This window comes from Phymastichus coffea, unplaced genomic scaffold, assembly GCF_024137745.1.
Source record: "Phymastichus coffea isolate CEN01 unplaced genomic scaffold, Cenicafe_Pcof_1.1 PCOF00002, whole genome shotgun sequence".
Lineage (NCBI taxonomy): Eukaryota > Metazoa > Arthropoda > Insecta > Hymenoptera > Eulophidae > Phymastichus > Phymastichus coffea.
The window spans coordinates 11,296,026-11,315,531 of NW_026706813.1; the positions used below are offsets into that span (position 1 = coordinate 11,296,026).

At 39.8% G+C, this 19,506-nt stretch overlaps 1 protein-coding gene across 1 annotated transcript in view; it reads left to right on the forward strand.

The window, feature by feature from the left end:
* Positions 1–3,942, forward strand: part of LOC131663817 (glutamine synthetase 2 cytoplasmic-like) — a 125,536-nt gene extending 121,594 nt beyond the window's left edge. Inside the window, exon 4 of the mRNA XM_058934493.1 lies at positions 3,247–3,942. Within this exon, the coding sequence (XP_058790476.1) occupies positions 3,247–3,729 (483 nt within the window). The 3' untranslated portion in view covers positions 3,730–3,942. The remainder of the gene's footprint in view (positions 1–3,246) is intronic.
* Positions 3,943–19,506: the final 15,564 nt, after the last annotated feature.

Here is a 19,506-nt window from a genome sequence, read left to right on the forward strand (position 1 = left end):
AGAGCGAACACGAGTTCCCACACTTGTCTCTCTTGCGTGCCCCATCGTATGGGTGTTGTATAGAAAATGACCACGCAGAAAGTGACCTGTGAAATAAAATTATCATGAAAAGGATGGGATGAATAGTCTTGTACGCTTTCCCGTGTGACCCGAACGTACCTCCTGCCTCTCATTATGTATTCGTGCCGGGCATAGCGTATGTCTTGATGCTATTCTTAGATATATTCCTTCACCCTTTTCATAACATATTTGTTACAAGAAAATTACATATACTAGCTATTAAAGTTAATAGTTGTTTTTTTTAAGTAATTGATATTTATTTCTGTCAAAAAACTTAAAATTTATCATATATTATAATTTTCAGCTCCAAAGTAAATACTTAATGTTAAAAATCAATAATAACATTATATGATTAATTCCAACACTTATTTAGAAGATTTAAACAAAATTTCATTATTCGACTAAAATCTAGATTTCTTCATTTAAACTTTTTGCAATCAAATTTGTCACAATTCATCTAAGAATATAATTAATAGCTTTTATGTGTTAGCATTTCCTAATTGAAACACGATGAATATAGTTTAAAATCTTTACAATATAACTTATAAGAAATTCATCATTTATGAAAATGACTTTATATGGTCTTTACCCTAGAAAATCATCTTTTTAATATTAAAATTAGGATAAGATAAAAAATATCAGCTTCTGAAGTACAAAAATATAAACAATTTTTGTATCAAAAATATTTTTGCGTAACCTACAGATTTTGTGACAACAATTTTTTCAATTTACACTTTTTAATTTTCAATAATTTTTTTCTCAGAACGTATAAATGTTACTGAAAACTTTTTGAAAAGAAAATTGTTCACATTTTGCTCCTCTATAAGGTTGTATTTTTATTTTGATGTAATTCTAATATTAATAAAGGTGACTTGTTGAGGAAAAACTGTATACAGTTATTTTCATGAATTATTGATTTCTGCATGTTCTATTTAAGATGAAAATATCTAACTTTGAAGAGTATTTTATCGTGTAAAACACTTTTAAAATAATGTAATTAATATTATTGTAATTAACCATAAGGAATATCCTTAAAAATTTAGAGTTTTATTTTTCTATGTAATTATTTTCTCAATATTCATTAAAAGTGATTTTAAATTAGTAATTATAATTTTTAAAGGAATACGTGAAAAAACGTGATATCATGTCACAATCACCTCAGAAAAATAATATCCGAAAATACGTAATGTCACATAAATTTAGAGCCCAAATATAACGATTTAAACTAGCTGTATACTCACTGCCACATAGCATGAAATATTACTGCTAAATTTCAGCAAGGTTTCATAAAAGGTTAGAAACATTTCTGAAGCCTTTTAGTGAAAAATTACTGAAACATTTTTATGTCCGTACAGCTCAGGCTATAGAAAAGTTATAATAAGTTACGATAAAAAGAAATTAAAAGAGTGGAGTCCACTCATTTTTCAGTGGTCCGTGATCATGTAATTGCGAAATTTTCTAAAAAAGAGAATATTTCAAAAACGTAGGGTGAATTAATCACATAAAAGAGGTTTGTGTTACTAAAATAGAAGAACGTGAGTAATGTACTTTAATAATATTCAATAATATTATTAATAAAATGATTTGTAAATAAATTAATAATTATTATGTATCGTTAAAATATAATACATATATAAAAAATAATACAAGGAATAAAAATTTATATATCTTCAAATCATTCATTCGATGGAATCGCATGCCTTAAATCCTCACTCTTCTTTCAGCGAACACCAGCATCGACTGGAATCGCACGCCCACTGAATGATCCCGTGCCCGTCTGATTCCGTACATTCCTAATTTATCTACTTTGAGATTTGCCATAATTTCATTATTTTTTAAACTTGTTTAGTAATTTTTTATAAATACATTCTAGTTGTCTGGTTATACAATGTATTTATGTATTCCAAATGGAATGACAACAAATACTTTTAATATAATTGATAAATGAGATTATCTTTTGGTAATATATTATCGATAAAATTAGATAAATTAAATTTTTCTTCCACCATGTTACTTTTTCTTTTCCAAAATTATATAAATTACTGAATTATTAATAAAATAACAAAGTAATCGACAAAATTTTTAAAGTTAGTAAAGAGATACAACATTTCTCATGCGACCGCTAATTAATAACCGTCAGTCTCAAGCCCTTATAAATGTAGAGAGAAAAAACTTAAATAATTTAAATACATAATAGTTGTTACAGGAATAGTTTAATCGAGTTTTGTAAACCAAATAACTCAAGAGAAAATCGAGAGGCCTCTTGCTGCAAGGTGCAGTGGAACGTCGTCGCAATCATACGCATGCTAAGCGTTTTCTTTCACATTGTGCCATGCCGTTTAATCCAGTAGAATTACAATTCAAGGTGAATGTACGAGCAAAAGATAAAATTCTTGCTGGATTGAATCCAAAACATCATGATAAAAGATGTACTAAGCTGAGCATTGCGAATTTCATGTTATACAACTTTCTTTTAATACATATTCGTCATTAAATTAATATTCACGTGTAAAATTCGAAAATAGGTCGAAAAAATGCACAAGGATATTTGCGAAGCTCTGATTAGTATATCATTTACCATCATGTTTTGGATCCATTTCAATAAGAATTTCATCTCTTGTTCTTACACCCATATTTCAACTAATTTTGGTCTCATTCTACTAGACTATTTCCGTATGTTGGATACATAAATTTTATAACTGATTTCTATAAAAAAACCCTGATAAATCCATTGAAACAAGAATTAAAAGAAGAATATTGCTCGTTGAGTTATCCGTAAACATTTAAAACCAATGTTAATAACTTTTGAAAGAAATTACTATTTACTGTTGTAATTATATAGAAAATTTGAAATGTTACATGTATTTTAAAAAATATTGACTTTAATATTTTTATTAGACTTAGAAATATTGCCCTTCAAACTTTTTATCATTTTTCCTTAATAGCTAATAATTTTTTATATTTAATACTTCGCAAAGAAAATTTGCTAGAAAAACTTAATTCAATGTATACAATAATTTTGCAAAATCTGAAAAAAAAAATCGTAACCTAGTATCTCTGAGTCCATCGAAATAGCTAAGAATCATACATACATACATACATACATAAATACGTATATACATACACATATTTAATATCTTTATGTGTTATATAATCTAAATAAATAACTACTAAATTTATAAATAGGTTGGTCCAACTGTAGGTATAGCTGCCAGTGATGAATTATGGGTCGCCCGATTTATTTTGCATCGTATTGCCGAAGAATTTGGTGTGATTGTTAGCCTTGATCCAAAACCTATGGCTGGACACTGGAATGGTGCTGGCGCACACTGTAATTTCTCTACCAAAACGATGCGTGCCGATAATGGTATTGAAGAAATCGAACGAGCCATTGAAAAGCTGAGTAAAAGACACTCTCAACATATACAAGCCTATGACCCAAATGATGGCGAGGATAATAAGCGTAGACTTACTGGAAAATGCGAAACTAGCAGCATTCATGATTTTAGTTCGGGAGTAGCTAATCGTAATGTCAGTATTCGAATACCACGAGGTGTTGCAGAAGCCAACAAGGGATACCTTGAAGATCGTAGACCTAGTAGTAATTGTGACCCCTACTCTGTTACAAATGCTTTGATTCGTACGTGTGTCCTTAATATAAATTTATAATTATTTGTAGTTTCTATTTATATCATATTTTTCTATTTTATGAAGTCAGGTAATATAAGCTTTGAAAACTTGATTTATGTACTTAATCATTATTAGGGTCACTATACAAATTTGTTATAACATAATATTATCTATATAAATAATAATTAAATGATTCATACAATATGTAGGATGAATAAAGCATTAATATGTATATTTAAGCTAATAAATAATGACAGAAAAATAATTTTTTAATTTGTTACATCCTTATACGTTATATTTTTTTACAAGTTCACAATTTGGCAACTAATCGAACTTAGTAAATTCAAAAAACTGAAAAATCAAGGATCCTAATAACGCTTCGATTTATGGCAGCTAAATTGCAACGCACAATAGTTTTGATAATTCAACTTTTGTTAATGAATTATATTGAACTCTTGGCTCTTATTATTACTAAATAAAATCCGTTTATCTCCCAAAGCTCGTGTAGATTTATTATTATCCACATCCATCTTATTAAAGAGGATGTGACACTAATGATTAAAATTTAACGCGTTTTGTGGAAAGGTAATTTCCACGAGCCATGCAAGGGCCTGTACCCAAGCGCCGTATCACAAATTATTTAAAAAGGGGAAAAGTAAGGGATGCTCTTTCGCTCCTCTGAACGGTGACGATGGGCCTCGTCACTAAATTAACGTTTTGGGCTTCGGATTGAGAGGAAAGGAATGACGGGCGCACACAATAATCACTCCCGATAACCGTTAACAATATTTATTCCTCTACGCTTAACAATAAAAGAGCGACGACGTGAGTTCACGCGTCGTCCTCGACGGCCGCGTGGCTACGCTCGTGCAGACAATCGCACGGGGTCACGGTACAATAATTTGAGAGGATTACAAAAGAGGGACTTGCCTTGTTCGTTAATTTCGCTGTGCTCGCGGATGATCGCGAGCACTTCGCCGACGCGTCGCGCACTCGCGAATAGAGAGACAAAGAGAGACGACCTGACCTGGTGAAGGCTGCTGGCAGGAATCGCTGCTAGTGCTGCTAGCAGGAACTGCTGCTGGAGCTGCTGGCAGGAAATGCTGCTGATTCTGCTGTTGGCAGAAAATACTGCAGGAACTGCTGGCAGGCTTGTAGCAGGCTCGGATGGATTTCACGATGCTCCAAGGGTCGTTGAAAATCCTATCTGTGCTGTACTATGCTCGGCGTCGTCTGACTTTTTTGTCTTGACCTGACTGTTTAGCTTTCTCTCACGTGCGCATGCTCGGCCGTCAAATCGATCCGTTTATCTCAAAATCTCGGCTCGAACTCTCTCGACAACCGTTTGCGCGTCGGCTTGAGCAACGCCAGCGGCTTCGCTCTCGCGAGCGGATCGCCACGGGTCACTCGCACTCGCTCGCTCTCTACTCGCGACGCGTCAATCTCTCTCTCTCTTCTTCTTGCCGCAGCCGCTCTCGCTCCCAATTGGCTCCCAATGACGATGCTCTGCTCAGGTATTGGCCCTGAAATAAAGCGATGCAAGCATCGGTATCGGTTCGTAACTTTCAAACGCTCGCCAGGGCAACAGCGAAGGAGCGAAGCTGCGTGAGAGAAAGAGAGCGAGTCAGACAGGGCCGTCTATTCTAGCCAAGGCCCCGTCAGAAAGATATCAGCCCAACTACAAAACTACACAAAGCTTTATAACCAGATAAGGCATACTATTATGTTCTATAGAGTAATGGAATATTTAATTAAACTGTAATGTTGTGCATTATAAGGCTTTATCGAAGAGTGTAGTACTATTTGCTGTATCTCAGGAAAGACATCCCCGTCCCTTGCCGCCCCATAACTAGCTAAATAATTATTCCCTACCCGCACCCTAATGAAAACACCCTTTTGTTTTCAAATTCACCCACTGACGCCCGAGAAAACGATGCAACAAGTTGATGAGCGCGATTCGACTGAAAGCGCACTATAAGAAAAGTAGTAGAGACGAAAGACGAAATAAAGGACAGCACGATGAAGAAATTGGAGAGCACGGACACACACACGCCCGACTACGTGTTGCTAATAGGAAAGAAAAACGCAAAAAAAATGCAACGGAGGTGCAGTCGAATGAAATAACGGACGGATATTTAGGCACCACCAAAAACACTCCGAAAAAGCTGACACACTTAGGGCAACCAGAAAATCAAAGATGAAGCGGCAGTCGACAATAAGCTGTGCCAGGCTGCTGCACATCATCAACGGCATCGTGAGCGCCACAGAGACTGCTGCTCATTACTGGTGACACACCTGGAAAACACACACACACACAACTGATGGAAAGCGCTTCAGGAGGTGTTCCAGAGACCGGTAACGAAACACGCGGTGTACACGCGCGAGCAGCAGCGGCTATTTTGGCTTGCCGATACAGACTGAGCAAGAACGAGTAGACAGACTAAACAGGAGCGAGCGTAACTCACTCATGAAAGTAAGTGAGACCGATTATTAATAAGATAAGACGAGATAGTGAATTCGAGGAAAATTGAAATTGACGCTGTAAACTGACTATGTGTAGTAAATTGTACTTTAAATGATGTACATGACTCATATATTGGACCGAGACAAACAAGTATGCGTGAGAAAGATGTAAAATTGAAATAAAGCGGAATAGGAATAGACAAAAATTGATTAACGAACAATTTAAAGGTACATAAATAATAAAGTAAATAAAAACGAGTAAATTATAATTATATTATATGCGATAAATGAACAAGTAAAAGATCATATATACCAGAAAATGATGATGATTTGTACTAAAACATGCAAATAATTAGAACTAGCATAGTGAAACTGCCCATATCAATATTAATTTCATAAAATTCGAACAAATTAGAAGAACGCCACTGATGTCACGCATTAGCTAAGCCAATAAAAGGGTAGCTTCATGAAACTGACTTTCGTCCTTATTATCGTTGCGTTTAAAGGTGGAATCAAAAATTATATTTGCGGCGAAAGATTCCGATTTAACTTCCGATTTAATTTTTTTGAAAAAAAATGTTTGACAATTTAAAAAAAAACTTTTTTCGCAGCTTGTTCACAAAAAAGATAAAAAACTACATCAATTTTTTTTTTCACTCATTCAATATTATTCCATAATAAATATCATGAATTATGTAAAAATATGAATTTTCTCTTTTTTTTTTTTTGGTCTTAGAAAAATTCTTCTCTATACATTTTTTTGAATTTTTAGAATTTACGGAGATAAAAAATGTTTAAAAAATCTGTTTCTTCCTGAAAAAAATACCTGAGCGCGCGTCGGTTCTGACGAAAATAATTCTTTGACCAGTGATTCAGATAGAGCTTGATAAAAGCTAAAAAATGTTCTAACTTACATTTTTGTAAGATTTTTTTCCAGATTTGGCAAATTTTCAATGTTAACATAAAATTTTCCGAATTTCAATGTTAATCTATTGCTTGCAAAAAATTATAAAACAATGGTTGGCATCCAGGAGTCATACCATTTGAATGCTCTTAGAAAGACCTTTCAAACACGCCCCCACGCGACTCTGTGCGTTAATTTTTACCAGAACATTGAACTTTAAACTTTAAGTTTTGACTAATTTTGCGGCGGGGAGCTTAAAGTAGGTGACCAGCAGTGTACGGCCATGTATTCTTTTAAATCAGAAAGATCACTTTTAGATATCTGTTGAAGCTTGTTAATAATGTTTAGTAATTTTTTACGTACATTTCCTTCAAATGAAAAGTTACGACCGTTGATAAAACTTTTATAAATATAACATTCTTTCACCTATTTCACAGTACAATTTGGATACTGTTTGTGCATGTTACTATAGAGCATATTGACATAGCCTAACAAAAGATGTAGTTCAGGAAGAACAATTACATCTAAAACTGATTGATAACTATCTGCATATAATAATGGCGGATGAGAATAATTTTAAAAAATTTTAACTTTGTATTTTATATTTTTATAACTACCACAGTTATTGTAATTATTAAGACAACTTGTTACTGCTCTTGAATCACCATATGAAAGTAAATTATATTTCGTAACTTTACATCAAATACATGCACAATAGCTTGCTTATCTTAAATTACTTGTTAGTCCTATAATTACTTTATCAAGTTTGAGATCCGTAGTTATTGATACTGGGTACTTATTTAAACATTTATTTATTTGTAGTTTCAGCTATGAACATTTTATATTATTATAATTTTCTTATATAGCTGGAGCAAGCGTAATGATAAATATTTTTTGACTCGAGTGTCTTTCCACTTTTTACAGTTTTTGAAAGCTTTCTTGTTACATGTTTCTTCTCTTTTAGACTTAATATATAATGTAAATTTCAAAGAAACTTTTCTACTGTCAATACCAAAATTCAAATGAAAATCATACAGATTTCGTTCACTAATTATACTATGTGTTGTAACGAGGGGGGAGGATCTTGCAAAATAATGAGAAATTTATTTATAAGCAAACTCCCACGATGCAGAGCAAACCACCGCTCCGTTAATCACGTATGTAAGTACGTGTATTCGCTTTAACGTCAGATGATTTCTCTTTGTTGTCTTCTATCAAACGGAGTTGAACTCACCTTAAGTCACATGTATCGTGACACTCGATGAGTTTGAAGTGTGAGCGACTTTACTCCTTCTCCGCTTAATCCCCTAGGCGTAATAGGATTAACACCTAAGCCTATTTCAATTTCTTAAACTATTAGGAAAATCATATGACGAAATCGGCGAATAAGTTAACAAAGTTTATTCATAAAAAATCTATACAGTCTTTGTCGGGCCGAAAGACTGACGCACGCGAATAGGATTTACAATTAAATAATTTTCCGGTGAGAAAGAGAGAGAGAGAGAAGATTCGAATATTGGCACGATCTAACGCTCGGCGCGAATACAAAAAATTTAACACTAAACGGTTGAACAAAATACTTAATATATTTTGTCTCGCGATAATTAAGGGAGGTGCACCTACCCTGCGGTGCAATTACGGTGATCAGCCGTAATTGTTGATGCCAATAAAATGTATCAACTGCCTCCGGAACTGTTATATCAGCTGCGCTGTCTCGTACCGCCTATCAGCTGCAAATATGCTGCTACCGTGATGCTGTAATCTGCCGATCACGTTGTTGCACTCGCGCGCGTAATTACTCTGGGTAAACTATCACTCGGCGAGAAAACAGTGCAAACAAAATTCCGGCGATATCCTCTCGTATCAACAGCTGAGGCGTAACTGCTAATTTGAAAGATCGCGCGCCCCCTCTCTCTCTCAATACTTAGAACTAACGCGCGAAATTCAGAATCGCGAACGGTGCGATTAATTGAATCGACTACCGTTGCAGTGTAAATAACTTTAAGTTATTACAAACAATTGCAGAGCTTTGAACTTTGGATACTACGCCATTTTTTACATACTCAAAGTCACATAAATCTATATCAAAAATCTTATCCAAAGTGTGAAACATATGCATGAAATTTTCATAATCATGTGATTCAATAATATTTCCTGAGCCTGTTTTTATGAATTTTGAAATATTTCGCACCCGCTTATCAGATAAATTTAAGTCAATTTTTAAATTGCATAAATCATCAAACGATATATGATTTACTATTTTTTCTTTGGAATAACTGTAAAAGTCACAGGCTTCCCATTCTGTTTCGACAATGATATTTTTATATTTTTAGTTTACTATTTTCTACATTTGTTTAATTTATTTTATTTGTAATAGCGTCGGCGTGCAACGCCGATATATTCACTACTATTACCAATTATTTATAAAGGGGGAAGGCAAGGGAGGCGATGTATCGCTCCAAGCAAAGCAGGAAAGAGAACAGCGGGCAAATGATTTCACACACACAACTCGTTGACAAACCGTTTATTACAACGCACTACCTAGAGTGCCGACGAGAGTACAAATCACTTATCACTAATAACACGCGAAACTTAGTCTAAACGAGATGACCGGCACGTTAGCGCCATGTCACCTCGTTAACCGGCTCAAACAATTACTTAAATTACACACTGCCGAAAGCTACGCCGGCTCGGAAAAGCCTGGCGTAGCAACGCGAATCGTGAGAATCGCCAAGGAAAGGAAGAGATACAAAGAAAGAGAGGAATCGGTGACCTGACCAAATTCTGGTGGGCGTCGCTGTTGCTGGCAGCCTTAAAGGTGTCCCACCGGCGGCTAGGCTGGAAAACCCCTGGCTGCTGCGTGGCCGGCGACCTGGCAGAAAAGGCTGTCGGGTTCTGCCTCAATGACGGCTTCTTGCAGGGCAACTGCCGCGTCGCTGGCAGAGGAAATCTCGTCCGGCCGATCTGCTGAGGAATGCTGACTTCTTCCGAACAAAGGGCAGGCAGCGATGGTCACCAACTAACTCTCGTACGACTGATTGCTGTCGCGCGCGTCGCGTCACTCCTTCGCGAGTGCATGAGAGCCGGCTTCTCGCGCTTTCTCCCACCACTCGCCTAATCGGCGGCACGCGGCAATGCCCGTCGCGACAAGTGCCGCGCGCCAAGCCCAACTTAAACTATAGTTTTTCTCTCTCTTTCTCTCTCTCTCGCACTCAATATTCGAACGTCGTCGCGTCCACGGCTTCTCCTTCCACCGCTCTTGTGCGTAGCTGAAAAATAAAAGGGCAGGCATCAGGCACGTGATAATAACGTGCGCTTGATGCCGGCCGTACGCCTTTGTCTAAGAAGGAGAGGGAGGCAAGCACACGGCGCAGGCCATGACGGGCCTACACCGTCACATATTCTTTAATTGTAAAGAAGTTAATTGGTCAGATTATTTAGGTGCATTCTGTATATGGTTTGCAACGTTTTAAAGAATGTACTATTGTTGCAAATATGACTAACAACTTTATAGATCAAACTAAAATAATTAGAGGATCGCTTATCAGGCTTTACAAGTTTAGATGCCAATGCTTTTCAACTATTAATTAAATTGAAATTTCCTTTGCTACACCTTATTTCATTACATAAAAGACACTCACACGGTTTATCTGTGTCTGATGCACGAGTTTTCACTTTAAAGTAGTACTATGAGTTGTAACAGATTTGACACTGCTACATATTTTAAAGGCAAGAGAGGCACTTTTGCTCTAAATGCAATCGGAAAAGTAGGCGAGTAAATAAACCACATTTATTAGTTTCAAAATAACAAAACCTTATTATTACATAACAATCAAATGCGCCCTTAAACTAATCACAAAATAAATTTATTAATTGAACACCTATTACATTATGTACGCTAATTAAAGAACAAACGTAAATTATTCTAACATAAAAGTCCATACGAAATAGCCGGAAAGTGAATGCCTAGCTACTTAACCTTTACAGTAAATCAGGCGATACAAAATAGCGGTAAAGGATCGAATAAAGGTCGTCGACGAGTGATCGTCAAGCTATCTATAAATTCACGCGACTACACATCACTGCGAGAGAGAGAAAATCCAGGAGAGAGTGATGGCTTGACCTTTTATCTTTTCCTCGATGATCTCCGTGACACGAAGGTGACAACGCCAGAACAGGTCGATCGCGGTTGCGCTCGACGCGCAAGCTTTTCACGAAACCGCCTTCTGCACCGGTGCCTGGGCTTCTTTGCCTTGGGCTCTCCGACAGAGGATTCAGGGCTTGTTACTACCTTAGATTCCCTTGTTCCCTTGGCTCTAGCTATGTCACCTCTAGGGAAACCTGGATCTCAACTGGGTCGCTAAGGCACTCATGTGACCTCTTTTTCTCAATCAACCTTCCACGCGTCTATTCCATTTCAAAGACGTCACGGCAACGCGGTCGTTCTACCCGCGAGATATCAACCCACGATAGCTCGAGAACCTGGCTATTTCTCGCCTGGGCTGCTCGCTTCCGCCCGCAGGAAGACAATTCCCTATTCCGCGACGTTAATCCTCGACCTCTCCGATGCTTCGCGGAAGCAAAGCGTCATGAGCCGAAATGTTGTACTCCGACGCACTGTCTCATCCCACGTGTACGTTAGTGCAGCCAAATAGATTATCGAACCCGCCTTTCTGTTATCGGTTAGGAAGCAAACCCCACGCCGGTTGCTCACAAACGACACCGGAGGCGAAGGCAAAGGCAGCAGTAAAGGCAGCTCCTTCGCCTCTCCGTTATCAACCGACGCCCGAGCCAACTGCGAAGTGCAGGAGGCAACCTCGATTTCATAAGAAGTCGCCTGCCCAACGCCCGAAAGCAGGGCGGCAGATCTCAATACCCGGTCTACTTCCATGGCCCTCGCAACTTCCGTTGTGTGTGCCCGTGCTGCCGTTGCCCCGAAAGTTCTCGGACATCAGTAGCCTCAGGAATGCGGCCCGACTCTTCAGTTTCGTCATCCATCATCACCTGGCGTCAATGAACCTCTTCGACCTTTAAAACAAACAACTTAGGTATTACACCTATCCTGTCTTGCGAACCTATTTATTTACCTTACGCGGCGGTATGTATCGCTTAATCTGGGTAATATGCACCCTAGTCATACGATGCTTGCTGCTTGTTGCCAACTCATATATCTCGAGCGAAATTACCGCGATTATCTTAAATGGCCCGTCGTATTTCTGATCAAGTTTAGCGTTTTTACCTGCCGCCACATTTGAAAGCGTATGCACTTTGCGACAAACCAAATCGCCTACCTGAAAGAGCACCTGACGCCAACCTTTGTCTTAATATTTCTTCTGCCTTTCCTGTGCCTCGTCGATGTCTAACGACCAAGTCACGTAACGAATTCAGTAACCTATCCTTCCATGCCTTCGAACTTAATAACCGGTGCATTCACCTCAATCTCGCATCTTCTTTTTTTTTTTTTTTTTTTTAAAAAAGGTGGTAAAAAAACAGGCAAATGCTCATTGCACCCAGCGGTCAAGTTAACCAGTAGCTGACCGGCTTGTTCCTCCGCTAGGACATGGGACTTGTCTCGTACTTCAGGTATGGCCGTCATAAATGACAGCAGTACCATCCGAGGCGGTACCTACCCAGTAAACCTGCTCCGCCCGGCCTCAGCTTAGAGTGCTGGGACTGGGAGGAGATAATATCCACCTACCATTTACCCGTCAACGTGGAACCGCGTTAGCATTACTTCACCGTTGGGGGACCGTGCCGTATATCCCTACACATGTCGTATATACATCCTGTCCAAGACTCCGTTTTCCACTTTGTTATTGATCGTCTACCCCTTTTTCTTGTCTTGCCTAACCTAAACTTCCAGGCAGCCGGCTGCCTTCTTGCATCTAAGAACTCTTTCTACAAATCTTGCTATGCTGTCCCAGTCTTCTTTAGTCCTGATCATTATCTCTATCACATTTTCAGGTGTTATTTCTATACCTATGTCAATCGCAAGCTCTTGCCTATCGTCATTCCAGTGCGGGCATTCAAAGAAGGTGTGTTCCACGCTGTCTCTCTCATTTCCACACAAAACACAGTCTGGCGACCCCATCCATCCCATTCTATACAAGTAGCATCTGAAGTACCCGTGGCCCGTGAGCATCTGCGTAAGATAAAAATTAACCTCTCCGAAAGTTCTTCCTATCCACGGCCCTAGATCCCGAATCAGTCTTTTTGTCCACGCTCCTTTACCGTCCTTCGACCAGCGCTCCTGCCACGCCTCTACTGTCCTACCTCTCTCCTCTTTTACCACTTCTGCCTTACCTTCGTTCGAGCTTCTGTTGTAGATCATCTTACGCTCCCTAGCAAGAAGATCCACTGGGATTACGCCAGCGACCACCAGTATGGCCTCCATCGAGACTGTCCGATAGGCGCTCGCCACCCTGAGCGCCGCTCGCCTCTGTACGCTCAGAAGTCTTTCGCGATACTTTTTCACTTCCATTGCGTCGGCCCATACCTCCGCCCCGTATAACAGGATTGAGTTTGTGGTTGACATTAATAATCGTCTCGTCTTCTGCCTGGGCCCGTAGAGGTTGGCCATTAACCTACCAAGAGCAACAACTCTCTCCGCAGCTCTGTCTGCTACCTTATCTATATGTGGCCAAAAAGTCAACTTAGTGTCTAGCAGGACCCCCAACTGCCTGAGCTCCCTCTTAGTCTGCATCTGAGTCCCTGTTACCGTCATTGTAACTATGGTCTCTATCTTCCAAGTCGTCATAATTAGCAGTTCCGTCTTGTGTATCGCAAGTTCTAGCCCGTGCTCTCTCATCCAGTCCCCTATTATCACCATGACGGTATCTAATGTCTGTTCTGCTAAACAAGTATTTCGCGTTTCTATCACTATAGCCACGTCGTCCGCGTATGCGACCAACGATACACCGTCGGGCATTTGTAGCCCGAGCAAGCCATCGTAAGTGAGATTCCAGAGGAGTGGACCAAGAATCGAGCCCTGAGCCACCCCTGCTGTGATATCCCTTATGACTCTACCGTCCGCCGTATCATACATGGAGATTTTCCTATCTCTTAAATAGTCCCTCAACACGCGTACCAGATAGTCGGGCAACCCGCGAGCTTGCAAGGCTTCTAGAATGTCCGTCCATCTGACGGAGTTGAAGGCGTTCTTAATATCAAGCGTAGCAGTCAAGATTATAGGCTTATCTCGATTTTTTCCCTGTCTCGTCTCAAATACCTTGTCCGTAATCTTACGTAACGCGCCTATTGTCGACCGCCCCTTGCGAAAACCATGCTGTTTTTCACTCAGACCACCCACCGCGTCAATTGCTACCGTAAGTCTTGTTTTTATTAGCAATTCAAATAATTTCCCTGTCGTATCAAGTAGGCTCAGTGGTCTGTTCCGACGATGGCTCGTCCGGATCACCCTTCCCCTTGCATAATAATACCAATCGCGCTATTTTCCACGTTTTCCCGAACACTCCTCCCTTGAGGCATCCGTTATACATATCCAGGAGGATCCCCGGCCTAATACAGAATATCAGCCGCAGGATCTCTCCTGGGATTCCATCAGGTCCCGGGGCCTTCCTAATCTTCAAGCGGGATATTGCTCTCTTGAGCTCCTCCTCCGTGAAAACTGGGGCCTCCAGTGTTCCTTCGTCTTTGTTTTCCTCTGTGGTCGGATGTGTCGGGAAAAGTACGTCCACAATTTTTTCCATCGTCTCCGTACTTCTTCTTTCCATCTCACCCCCTGTCCTTAATTTCTCTGTGACTATCTGGTAGCCGAGTCCCCAGGGGTCGATTTCTACGTAGTCACATAATTGTCTAATGCTGTCGTCCTTACTCCTTTTTATTTCCGTCGTCATCCGTTTCCTAGCTGCTTTATACTCCACAGCGAGTGCAAGTGCGTTTGGCCTATGTCTCTTAACCGCCCTGTACTCCCTACGTCTGCATTTTATGCATTCTTTTCGCAGCTCACTCAGCTCCTCCGTCCACCAGTGGTTAGCCCGCTTACCGTTCGGACGCCCCTTCTTCCTGGGCATGGAGGCATCGCAGACCCTTACTATCAGCCCCATCGTCTCGTTTATCAAGAACTCGCCCGACCCGCTAACCCGGCCTCTTTCAGAGCCCCTTATCCAGATGGCCGACATGCCGGAGGCGCTAGCGAACCACGTCTTATTTACTGTCCAATCTCTGTACTGCTCGCTAATTATCAATATGTCTGTTTCCCTTTCAGTGGCTATCTGGGTCAACAATAGCTGCGCCTCCTGGCAGTGGCGGAGATTACCCTGAAGGACCTTGGACATCGCGTTTTATCGCTGCTTTGCGCTCCTCCAGCGCCTCCCTGAAAACAGCACACGCTCCTGAGCCCGGCGCATGCTTCGTGTCCCGGTGACCCTTGTCAGAACAAAGGAAACATGCCAGATTCTCCTCGGAGCACTCCCTGCTCTTATGCCCATCTTTTCCGCACTTCCAACAGGCGTTGCCTCTATCCGTACCTTTGCAGTCTGTCCGTTTGTGCCCATACTCCAAACAGCGGAAGCACCTTAGAGGCATGTACCTCTCCTTAACGTGGCAGTTCTGTAAGCCTATCCTGATGGTCCTATTCTTAAGAAGCTTCTTGGCTGCTCCTTTTTCCATCTCACACACTGCCATATACGGTTCCCAGCTGTTGGGGCCAAAAATGTAAACCTTCGGATCTCGGAGATCTCCTGTAGCTCTAACCAACGCCGCCTCTACATCCTGTTTGGTGTCGGTGCAATCGAGATCCATGATCTGCAGGTGTACCCGTGTAGTCATGTCTCTCATATTTGCCCCGGTTCCCAACTTTTCTTCGAGAGATGTCTGAAATGACTGCCTCTCTCTCACATTGCCCTTCAACCGGAGTAATACGCTTCCATCCTTCGTCTTTCTATGCCCGCTTACCTGACTCTGGGCTGCCGGATCCACCTTCTCCTTTATGGCCTTTATCACATCAGCATACGTTTTACCTTTTTCTGGTCTTATTAGTATCGCTCCCGTGTTTGCCTTCCATCCATTACCTTTCATTTTTGCTCTTTTCTTCTTTTCCACTGGCACCTGAGGTACCTTTCTTGGCTGACTCGTTATTGCAGCAGTACCTACCTTACCACTTGACGGAGACGCCAGTTTTGCTAAGGACGATGGGTCCAACCCGCGACCCTTTTTTGTGGACAGTTTCCTATTTTTCCCTCCTGGGCCCTCTACCTTAGCGTACGCCGGACTTTGCTCCGGGCTACTGCCAGTGGGTTCTCTACTTCTTTTCCCACCGACAGTGAGCCATTCGCCTGTTTCCGAACTTGATGGAATTTTCGGCAGAGCTTTGAGTCGATTGCTCTCTGTGACCAATCTTGCTCTGGCTCCTCGGATTTTTAATACCTCGCTCACGGCGTCCTTAGCCAGATTTCCTTTAGATTTCTTTACCTCATCGAAACCTTCAAGGGCGACCTTCATAATCCTGAGAGCATCGTCGATGTTGGTGACGATACCCATCACCGCTGACTCATCCAGCCACAACTTACCTGTAGAAGCAGCTGCTTCGCCTCTACAATCATTGCCGCCACCACTCTGCAAGGTCGCGTCATTTCCAGCATCTTTATCTGGGCTAAGGGTACCCTTACTACCGTTATCGTTGGCACGGTCTTCCTTTGTTGTTTGTTTTTCATTTTTATCCTCCATTCTGATCCCACGAGCAGCTAGGGAAGATGTCGTCGATCCCACGCAGAGCCCCGCATACGTGGGACAAGTCTAGTTCCCAAGGCTCCGTATGAGACTCTCCGTTACCCCCGAGAGCCAACCAGGCTACATCGGCACGGGTCGCTTCACACCTTCAGCTTGGGGGATCCGTTCCCTGGACGGGGACCCTTTGACAAGGTGCCATCATCCGGGTCAAATGAACCTTGGTTTTTTAACGAGGTTGCTACTACTCCCCCTCCTCCTTCCCTGCTTCTTGAGTAGCAGGGTCCCGGGCTTGGGACCGGCGGTGGCGGAGTTCAATCTCGCATCTTAAACTCTTTACCGGACGCGGATCCCTACCAAAGTTTAAAAATGCTGACGGTACCTTTGTAGATGCCTGAGTCGCAGTATTTATGGCATGATGAAATTCATACAAATATTTGTCTTAGTTCCTGTGATCGGCATCTACAAACGTCGCTATCATCGTTTTTAAAGTACGATTAACACGCTCTACCAAGTCACTCTGCTGGTGATACGCCGGGCAAAGTAAGTGTTCGATACCGTACTCTCGCAATTTGTCCTGAAATACTTTGCTCTTCTACGTCTTCGCGTTATTGCTAACTATATACTCAGGAGTTTCTCACCAAAATAGAATTAACTCCTCGACCGCGGCGGCGAGAGCAGGAAAGTCTGCCGACCGTAGCGGTTTTAATTTGACCCACATACAAGTAACCCTACCCAAGTGTCACTCACCGATTTTAACCAAACTTGGCACATCGTTAGAGCACTAAAAAATATTGAACCCGTGTTTTTTTATTTTAGTAGAGCGAGGGTAGAGCGAGTTTGATTAATTATTTTTTCACAAGAAAGTTAACTTCTCAACCCGGATAGGCTAACCCATTTATAACCTGATATAACCGATCCCCACAAATCACTATATCCCTTATACACCATCCCTATCAACCCCTAAGCAGGCTAACTCACCTAGCCCTGGGTAGAGCGAGTTTCATCAGCTGCTTTTCTATAGGAAAATAAAGATCACAACCAGAGAAAGGTCAACAAAATTTTACTTTGTAATAAAACTTTTGTATAAAAAATGAGTTAAAACCATATAAAAAATTTCATAGAAATAAATAAAACCGCAGCCAACTCGTTGGAAGTAAGCTTCTTCAAATAAAATGTTCATTCGCAAGCTTTTTTTTGTAACAACGACTATACTTTTCTTGTATTATCTTTGTATTTTTTTAAGGTTTAAAAAGTTGAAAAAAATCTTTTGACCTCAAATATTTTGAGAATAACAGTAACTGTGATTTGAAATTACTTTTTGAAGAACCGTCGACATTAGCGTGACCCAATGTGCACCGCGTGGAGGTTATCGATCAGATTTTGCACATCATTTGGCCATGAAAAGGGCCGTTTGGAATTTTAAAAGATTTTTTATAGTAAGTGGAGTTCGTTTAAATATCATAAAATTAGTGAAGACAAAAGTAACACGAAACAATAAAAAATGTACTATTATTTAAAATATAAAATATTCATAATGAAATTACTATTATTATTTTAATATTTATATGGAATTAACATATTGCTTACAATAGTGTGGTTTATCGACATTGTCAAGAGCAAAAAAGTGGTTTATACAAAGACATTTGGTGCACCATGCACATGTGACAATCCCAAATAGCATACAAAAGTGGCATTTAACATTAGTATGTTGAAAACAATACTGAACAGGGGTTTGCCAACTATTTGGTTTTTCAAGTACGTAACCACTTTTGTACCATCCATATTTGAACATGTTTGTAAATCGTGGTGAAGAAAACTGGTTATGCGTAAGAGATTGTAATTTTAAAATGTTATTACGTATATGTAAGTTAATGCTAAAATTGTACAACATAACTATATTTGAAAAGTTTTTTACAAAATTTTTCCAAGGTCTAAATCCATAGACATCTAAAGGCTGTATCATTCCCGTCGTTCCAGCAGGTATAGTTTTAATTTGAATATTTTTCATACCTGTATCCAATTTTTCAAACACTTTTTCATTTTGTCCAGTCCAAGAATCTAAAATTAACAAACTATCCGTATCAGCTGCAAGTAAAAAAACGTTTTTAAACCATTCAGTTACAATATCAGATGTTAGTTTTCCTGATTTTGAAGGTAAAACATAAATATTATCTGCTTTATAAATAGTAGATTGTACCAATGGTCCAAATTTACCATCAGGTTCTTTTAAAACTATTAACAAAGGTGAGTGTAGTTTTCCATCTGCTGAAACGATTGGCTGAATTGTATAACTATGTGTTAAAGAATTTATCGACTGTGCTAGACATTCTACTTTTTGGGTGCCTATGATTGATAAAGTACGGAACCTCTAGATTAAACCCTGATTGGTCAGAATTATAAATATTTTTATTACCTCTTGCTTCCACTTCTGACCATACCTCGTCTACAAATTCAGAAGCTGCTTGTTTCAATTCGTATTGATTTGTCAACTGTACAGTAGTAACAAACTTATTAATTTTTCTTGAAACTATTCCATGTTTCACTTTAAAATTATGCACCCATTTTGGCGACGCTTTAAAATATTTTGAAGCTAATTGTACACTTTCTTTTGCCAATAACCCCCATCTTTTTAAATCGATATCATGAACAGGTAAACGATTTTCAGTAGCATTATTGAATTGCTGTAAAACGTATTTTGAAATATTGCGTAACTTTTCTAATCTGGATCCTCCTTCTTCTATTTCTTTTTCCCATCTGTA